The 8,817-nt window shown below is 45.0% G+C and overlaps 1 protein-coding gene across 1 annotated transcript; it reads right to left on the bottom strand.

Moving 5' to 3' along the window:
* Positions 1 to 888: 888 nt before the first annotated feature.
* SLC35E1 (solute carrier family 35 member E1) lies at positions 889 to 7,808 on the bottom strand. Its single transcript, XM_032994723.2, has 7 exons — positions 7,700 to 7,808; positions 6,700 to 6,770; positions 6,166 to 6,303; positions 5,337 to 5,462; positions 4,590 to 4,835; positions 3,909 to 4,157; positions 889 to 3,824 (listed from the first exon to the last, which is right to left on the bottom strand). Exons 2-6 carry the CDS (start codon positions 6,757 to 6,759, stop codon positions 3,924 to 3,926), a joined length of 804 nt encoding a protein of 267 aa, XP_032850614.1. The 5' UTR covers positions 6,760 to 6,770; positions 7,700 to 7,808; the 3' UTR covers positions 889 to 3,824; positions 3,909 to 3,923.
* Positions 7,809 to 8,817: the final 1,009 nt, after the last annotated feature.

Raw genomic sequence — 8,817 nt, 5'->3', positions numbered from 1 at the left:
ATCTACATGATGTGATTGTATCATACGCCTGACATCTCTGGATTAACAAATTTGTTTTACTGGCCTGTACCATCACCACAAAGATAATCCAGAATTATTTTAACATCTCGCAACATGGTTCAGGAATGGAAGCCTTAGAAAAACAAAACTTTCCCTTTATTTATATTGCACCATTTTCACAAATCGCTACATGGCAGAAGTTTCTTCTTCTGCAAAATGCTACATCAGAAGAATGTGGGTTTGAACACAAATTAGAAAGAACAGGTCTGGAGCTTCAGGAATCATCATGGGTTGACCCCAAATTACCAACATTTTTACAAATCACTGTACACCTACAAAGCCTAAGTATTGCCTCAATTTTATTTAGTATTCAGTTATTTAAATAGCACAAGCATTTTACCAGATGATAAAGATGCTCTAATTACTATTGGGTACTAAAATTGAATCTGCAAGGGAAGCATTTTGAAGATCTCTTGACAGAGCACCAAATACTCCATGGAGCTATTGACAGAAAACCCACACATAGTGGGAAGAGATTAGTTTCTTTCACACTGGTCTTTCTAGAACTATCCAAAACTGTTTTGGGAAGAATTTCCCAATTTTGTTATGTATTTACATGTACGCTAGAAATGCACAATGGAAATCAAAACATTTCTAAGGATACCAGTGACTAGTGTCCTAACACTAGTCGTGGCATCCACATCACCCTAGTTTCAGTCTACGTAAACATCCCGTAAGGTATCACACCCATACAGCAGAACATGAATCCAATTTCTTGCAAGTGGCCATTACTACTAACGCATGGCACTCCCAAAGCTTCCTGCAAGGAAAAAACCCAAACCAACCCCATTCACTTTGAGTTAATAACAGGGTCATTATACACGATTGTCTAGATATGCCCTTTTTATTCCAGTGTTTCCATACTTTCTACAGACCTATGTACATAAATATGTCATTAATTTACAAACCATGTTAAAACAAACGTTTCACCTTGCCAAACAAAATCTCGCAGAGGTCCAAGATTAAAATATATATTAACAACAGTATCAGAAACTTCCTTTACCTGAATGTGGGCAATATTGCTTAAGGACTCGGATTCAGGTACTCAGCAAAACCACCTCTTGCAACTGATTCACTCAACCGTTTTAATTATAGGTTCTGCCATACAGTATTGTCACTGGTGACCACAGACCTCAACCAGAAGGGCATGAACACTTGTCAGGCAGTCTCCAGGGAAGAGATGCACTCTCCGAGCCCTAAACAGATGATAACCTCATTTGGGCTAAGTCCTTTTTGCTCAAGTACAGTAGTTTTATTTCAGAGACTGAGGCCATAAGCACAGCCTGGAATTTGCAACAAGGTCTTTTCAACAGAAAGCCCTCACCTGCTACCATGCTTTTTACAAAACAAGCTGAGTAAAGACCTGCCACAGTAAGTGTGCAGTGCAAGCTTTCTCTGAAAGCAATTGCAAAACAGATCTGGTTATGTTCTTTAAAAGGAAACCATCTCAATATATTTAATAAAGGCTCTGATCTGTGAATACAGTATGTGGAGCTTTATTCCAAGTAATAGTTCAATTTGTGTGAAGATGGTACAGCGATAGACATACCACAAGATGTACAGATGAACTCACAGTATGCCCGGGGACAGAACATCCCTGGGGCCTCCACTGCTACTTTTTTTCTGGTATTTTGCCCCCTATGAAGTAAGGAAGAACGATCTCCATTTTCAAAATGGGAAACTGAGGCACAAAGAACACAATGAAGCATTTGCAGGAGTCCAACAGTTTACAGCTAGCTCCCTTCGAAAGGGGTTGGAGAACTTCAGCCCTTCTTAAAAATCTCAGCCTAAATATCCCATCCTCAAATCAGTTTTCTGCAGAGCCAAAATCTAATCCAAATACAGAGTCCACACGATCCTTTTTATATGTATGTAAAAGCACTTAAATACTGGGAAGGGAACCTTAGAAATACACATTTTGCACTTTCCCATATTAAAAAGAAATAATTATACATAAGTTAATACTTGAAGAGGCAAAAGAAATTTCATCTGAAAGAATGCTTTTCCTCATCATCTTGTTCTTGGTAACCTCGGTTAGGGAATAATTTATTTAGATTTACTAAACTAAAAGCCCAAGTTCTAAGCTAGCGTGAACAGATTCAACTCCAGCCACGTCAAGGAAGTTCTGCTCACAAATATTAGCAGCATATGTAACCCATCTCTGAAGTTTCAGAAGGACCATTTCCTCTTTTGGACTGTATAGCGGGAGGCAGTCGACATAACTAACTCCACAGTCAGCCAAAAGAATAAGATCAGGTTGACTTTGCACTTAAAAATAAATTCTTTATTATCCAGAAAGGAACCAAATCATCATCTCACATCATGGAAATGGTCATTTTTAAAGCAATAAATAAGTGGAGGGAGTGTTCTGTACCACACCCTGAATTTTATCACTGGTATCTAATACCTCTCCAGCAAAAACATAATTCTTATGCTATCAAAAATCTCACTGTACAACAGCTTTTCTGGTAAGGAAAGAAGGCCCCTAAAATCTTCTTTTGCTAAAGTAATAACAATAACAATCTGATTCAGTGAAACCCAAGTTCAGCCGGTTTCATTCCTTTCATGCACAAATGCAGTATCTAACGCACAACAATCAACTTGTCTAGAATTAAGTACGTTCATTTACACTAACTGAATCAGTTCTTCTTAACCATAAATTATCTATTTACTGTTGATTCAAATATTTTTTTCTTTACAATTTACTATTCAAGCTAGGGGAGCTGCAGGAACAGAGCAGGATACAAAATGTAACTTCTTTCAGCGGAAAGTGGAAGTCAGGCTAAATGCATGCAGCAACTCCCATAGCAGGAATTAAGAAACTTTAAAAAACAGGTAGGGGCTAAAAAGATAGACTTAAGAAACAATTAAGAATGATGATTAATCAAATGAATGCATTCATAATATATGAATCATATGAGGGCATAATTTATGCATAAAACTGAGAAGAAAACACCTTAAGCCTTTCAATTTCTAAAGCAACAAAAGTTTTGCAAGAACAGGTGTGAAACAAGTAAAAAAAAATAAATCGTATTATTCCAAATACTTTATTTGTGAAGGTGTTTTCTGTATTGCCAAGGAAGAGCAATGTCTGAAGTTACAGGACTACAGTATTCAGAAAACAATTATGATCTTAAGCTCTGTTTGTTTGTTACCTACAGTGACTGGGCCAACAGTGATTTTTGAGAAATCCGTTTCTCTCTGCCTGAAGTATGCTTCTTGAAGAAATCAATCATTCTCCTCTACTCTTTCAGAAACACTCCTGCTTTGTCATCAACAACTGAAGACGTAGGCACAAAAGCAGTTAATACCCACATGAAGTTTCATAGTTGCTCGAGATGAATTCAAGTCTACCTATTTGCAGCTGATACACATAAATCAATTCCCTCAGACAGACAAATCCTGATAAGCAGAAGTACGCCTTGGTTTCACTTCTTTCTGAAAGTTTCATTAAAAGAAAGTACCATTAAAACATCCTGGAGAACAAATTAAAGGTGACGGTACCAGCATGGAAACAAAATACTGGCCAGAATTTAGCTGCCAAAAGAATAATCAGTTGACAGACTGACTGAAAAGGAGCAGTGACAGCAGATGTTTTACTCTGAAGTTACGTACGTGCATTGCAGCAGGATCTCTGTACAAGAGCTACACTGTGCATTTAGTTCCAGTGTCAGATCTAGCCGTTTCACGTTTAAAGGTCTGCTTAGCAGAAGTTGGAGGTCTTTACCGCTTTCACTACACATGCATCTTCCCTTCTGCAAAAACTGTACAATAAAATGGCTTTACATTCATGGATGTACTAAAAGTTTCTGATAATGCTGGGGACACTTTGATATCACAGTCTATACCTGTTTGCCAGGATTCTATATATCAAAACGATTTAAGTTGTAGGTAGTCGGATAGTTTTGCCGATTATACTGGAAGTGGTCTGTTAAGATATTGGCTCGACCATACTGATAGTCTCCGTGTTGTGCAAATGCCGTAAGTCCGTTCTGAGACTTTTCAGGAGTGTTTCGATGCCGGTCTAGATTCACAAGGTCTCCAGTTGTAACTGGAAGTAGCTGCTTCTTTGCTTCTTGGTTTGCATCATATTTTGTCTGGTAAAAGAAAGAAAGTTTTTCTTAGGTATCACCTAACATATTCAAATGCCTAGAGGAAAGCATACATTTACAGTGACAACACTACCTATGCCTGTTGGAGTCTTAAAATGTTAGTGGCTTCTAATAAAACCCTTGTTCCTCTCATATGCTACATCAGTAAGCTGTTCTTTTGCTCAAGAGATCTGAGCGAGTTACTTTCCAGTCTTCACTTTTCAAGAAAACATTAAGATCAAAATTTACGTTTGCTAGAGGCCTAACAGCTGGCCTGACCCAAGCACCCGAGTACTTTGCTGAGGTGATGCACGCACCTCCTCCGCAAGAAAGTTTTATGCCCTGCATTCTACATTTTTGTACAAAAAATAATTCAAAGCTACTGGGCTACTGGACTGTTTCAACTGAGTTTCCTGAATAAACAAATAAACCCCTTACCTTGTTATATAAGAAGACCCCCAGGATAGCTGTCATCATTCCAAGGACATTGGTGCTCGTAACTGGATTGCGAAGCATTATAAGGGACACTGTGATGACCATGATTCTTTTTGTGGCATTTGCAACAGAGTAACTTAGCGGGCTGATCAGGTTAAGGATACTGAAGGCAATGACATTCTGGGCAAAATTACAGAATCCACTGATTATAAGCAGCATCAAGGTCCAGGACCAATGAGACATCGTACTCTGTTATAAAGACAAACGTTAAAAGAAAAAAGAGATTAACTCAGGTTTCAGATAAGAGAATAAGAAACACAAAGACAACTTGAGTCACTTCTGCCATTGCTCTAAAGAACATCTGCAACTTAGCTCTAAAGAGGCACCCGAGTATGATACATTATACACCTACCAGCTCTGAGGAATCATCTCTCTACGCACTCGTAACAGTCTGGGTGCATTTGTTCCTGTCTCCAGCTACTAATTCCTGAGATTTACGCTGTCACATAAGCTACCTCTCCTAAACCTGACATGACTTCTCACAATAAACACTGCGTTTATTTTTTTTAATATTGTTTTGTGAAACAGTTTGCAGGTGTTTCAAAACAGTTCCTTCCATGCTGATGAGGAACTACTCTGAAACACTTAAGTGCACATTTTTTGTATAAGTGGTGGTGTTTGGTGTTTTGTTTTGGTTTTTTCACTCTTTCCTTTCTTAATAGTGAACAGTTTCTCAAATACAACACTTACCAAGTCATTCTCTACTAAGAAGGAAGAAAGATCTACCAAAACCCACGTTGGAATCATGAAGAACACAGCATGGCACCCAAGTATGTTCAGCAAACGAAGATGATGTATTCGGGAATCTCTTAACACCTGACAAAAAACAGTATTAAACAGCCATCCTTCAGCTACTGCCCACATTTTCAGTGGAGGTTCAGGAGCCATGTAACAGTAACAGCTTTAGACAACAGATAAATTATGAAAATAAGTAAATACTGTTGAAGTATGAATTTCCTATAAGGATAACCAAAGAAAAACAGATGTCCATTTGAAAAAACAATGGGTTATTGAGTGGTGACTCTTAGTGTTAACAAGATAATAATAGAATTAAAATGCTCTAGAAACCAGAAATCATTTTGTAACTAAACAGATTTAAGACATTTTAATTTTGTTTTGAAGATTTCAAGAACTGCACGGTGTTAACACTGATTCATTCACTACAGAGAAAGGATTTGATACAGCAAGTAAGAGCTTTCAAAGGAACTGTTAATTTAAGCAGTATTGAGCTGCCAGGAAAAAAAAATAATCCATGCTGAGGAGTAAAGAAAAGGCTCAAGATACACTGAAAATTGGGCAGAACTCAAGAGTTTTAACAGCTTCAACAGGTAGGAAGAGCTGTAGACAACAGGCACACAAAATAGCCAAATATTACTTACTTTGGGCTCCCTTGACTATAGGCAACTTAAAAAAAACCAAACCAAAACAAAAAAAACAACAAACCATGTACTGGAAAATACATACTGTTCTGCTAAAGGATGATGCTACTGACCAATGTTATGAACAGCAAAACAATTACCTTCTTTGAGAAGATGTTCTGAAGTGAAAAACACAGAGTAGCAGCAAGTGCACTGATGAGTCCCCACATGTCAAAGGAAAGTTCTGTGACGGTGGCCAACAGGACACCGGTTATTATGGGGATCAGAGACAAGTATACCTGAAAGAAGAATAGAGAAGAGTAGCTTACAGCTTCTAAGAATTTTCATTTCAACTGAGTTTATACATACTGCTGATGTGGGGAAGAAAGGAGAAGGAAGAATAAAGCAACAGAAGCAGAGATCAACCTTTATACTATTGTAGCTTGAAGAAATTAAGTGGCTACAAAACATACTATAACAATGCCAACGTATCAGAAAGTATCACCCCACTCTATACCTAGACGTGTTTTCTTTACATTTACAATAAAAGGGAAAGGAACTTGTAAAATCTGCGTAATCTAATTCCAGTCACAAAATTCCCCCAGCTAACCAAAGGCTCAGCTTCCCCGATCCCAGCCAGCAGAGCACACCACAAACACCTCCAAGAGAAGAAACCTCAGCAAACCTGTCCGCACCTTCGTCGTCTGCTTTTCCTTCATTATGATCCGTGAAAGAAGAACCACCCATATTGGCATCGTCGCTTTTACTGAGAACAGAAAGAAAACGTCGGTGGGGACGCGAAGCTCAGGCCAACGCCATTAACCACCATCAGCAGAGGGGAGTGCTGGGGATGGGGGGGGGCTCAGGCCTCGTCCCACCAAAGCCACAACCTCAGCTCACGCTGGGTTGTCCCTCAGTGTCACCGTGCTGGGCACTCGTACAAACACGGACCGGTCTTGGTGCTCTGGGACACTGCAGCAGGCACCCGCACGAGCACACGTGGGGACACGGTGCACCATGCCAGGCACACACACCACGCCGGGCACCCACACGAGCACACGCTGGGACACGGCACACCACGCCGGGCACCCACACGAGCACACGCTGGGACACGGCACACCACGCCGGGCACCCACACGAGCACACGCTGGGACACGGCACACCACGCCGGGCACCCACACAGGGACACACTGGGACACAGCACACCGTGCTGGGCACCCACACAAACACACGCTGGGACATGGCACACCATGCCAAGCACCCACACCACGCCGGGCACCCGCACGACACTGGGCACCCACAGCATGCCTGGCACCCACACGGGGACACGTTGGGGCACGCCACGCCACGCCAGGCACCCACATGAGCATACCCCGGGGCTTCAGGTCACTGCACCAGGCACTGGTACAAGCACATACTGGGGACCAGGACACGGCACCGGGCACCCATACAAGCACACAGCAGAGACTGGGACACCACATTGAGCTTCAGGTCACCCCACGGGGCACCAGTAGAAGCAAACAGCGGGTACCTGTACAAGCCGGGTCCCGGGACATCGCACCGGGCTTCGGCTCCCTGCGCCTGGCCTCTGTACGAGCACAACCGACGCTGGGCCACCCCACCGAGCTCCTACACGAGCACAAGGCCACCGCACCGGGTCCCCTCCGTCCTCCCCCCCGGCACCCCGGGCCTCACCTGTGTGCGCGTAGGAGACCGGGACCCTCCAGAGCGAGACGTGCGCGGAGACGGAGGCGAAGTACTTGCCGAAGGCGAGCGGCAGGATGTAGCGGGGGTAGGCGCGGGGCGGCAGCTGGGCCGGGCCGGCGGGGGGTACCCGCCAGGCGCGCAGCAGCGGCGGCAGGAGCCCGCACAGCCCCAGGATGTGAAACAGCGAGACGGTGACGGGCCGCGGGAACCCGCCGAGCAGCAGCTTGTTCACCACGTTCCCGCCGGCGCTCAGCCCGTACCAGGCCAGGCACAGCGCCGACACCCGCGCCCCTTCGCGCAGCGCCGGCCCGCGACCCCCCCCCACTCCCCCTCCCCGCCGCCGCCGCCCCGCCGGGAGCCGCCAGCGGGGCCGCCATGGCTCCCTGCGCCGCCGGTGAAACGTCACCGCCGCCAACGCGTCGCTTCCTGGGGCGGGGCCGAGCGCCGGGGCCGCCACCGCCTCAGCGCCTACGGGGGCCGAGCAGGGGCCGCCGCTCCGCTCCCGCGCCTCCCGGCCCCGCACTCACCGTTTCTCCGGGCCCGCAGCCCCCCCCGCCCCGGGTTCTCCCCCCCACCCCCCCCACCCCACCCCACCCCCGGGCCCCGGCGGCGCTTTCCGGGGGCTGCAGGAGCCGCTCGGTGGGAGCGGGAGCCTCGGCAAAGCCGCCCGCGGGCTGCGGGGGTCTGTCAGCCCCTGCCTGGGCAGAGCAAGTCAAGCCCCAGAGCCCCGTCTCCCCTCAGCTTCAAGCCCGCTACTACTTCAGGCAGGTGCCTGGGGGTGCTTGAGCACAGGCCGAGAGGGAGCCTGAGAGGTTAAAATAACCCAGGACACCATGGAGTACAAGAAATGCACACACGCACAAAAAAATACCAATCTAGTTTCTGTTCTGGTTTTACAGCACGAGTGTGGGCCTAGCTGTAAGGCAGGCCTTGAGGGCAGTGCAGCCAAGTGAAAATTGCCTCAGGAAATCAACAGGCCCAGGGAGCTCAAGTCACATACTCCCAGGCAATGAAGCAATTGATCCTGATAATTTAAGGAATGTGTGAGGCTGACAGTATTAAAAGATGGGTGAGTACCTGTCAAGCACCCTGTCAAGAGACATTTC

Source organism: Tyto alba, unplaced genomic scaffold (assembly GCF_018691265.1).
Source record: "Tyto alba isolate M040663 unplaced genomic scaffold, T.alba_DEE_v4.0 Super-Scaffold_20000042, whole genome shotgun sequence".
NCBI classification, from domain to species: Eukaryota; Metazoa; Chordata; class Aves; order Strigiformes; family Tytonidae; genus Tyto; species Tyto alba.
This window is presented reverse-complemented; position numbering and strand designations above follow the sequence as displayed.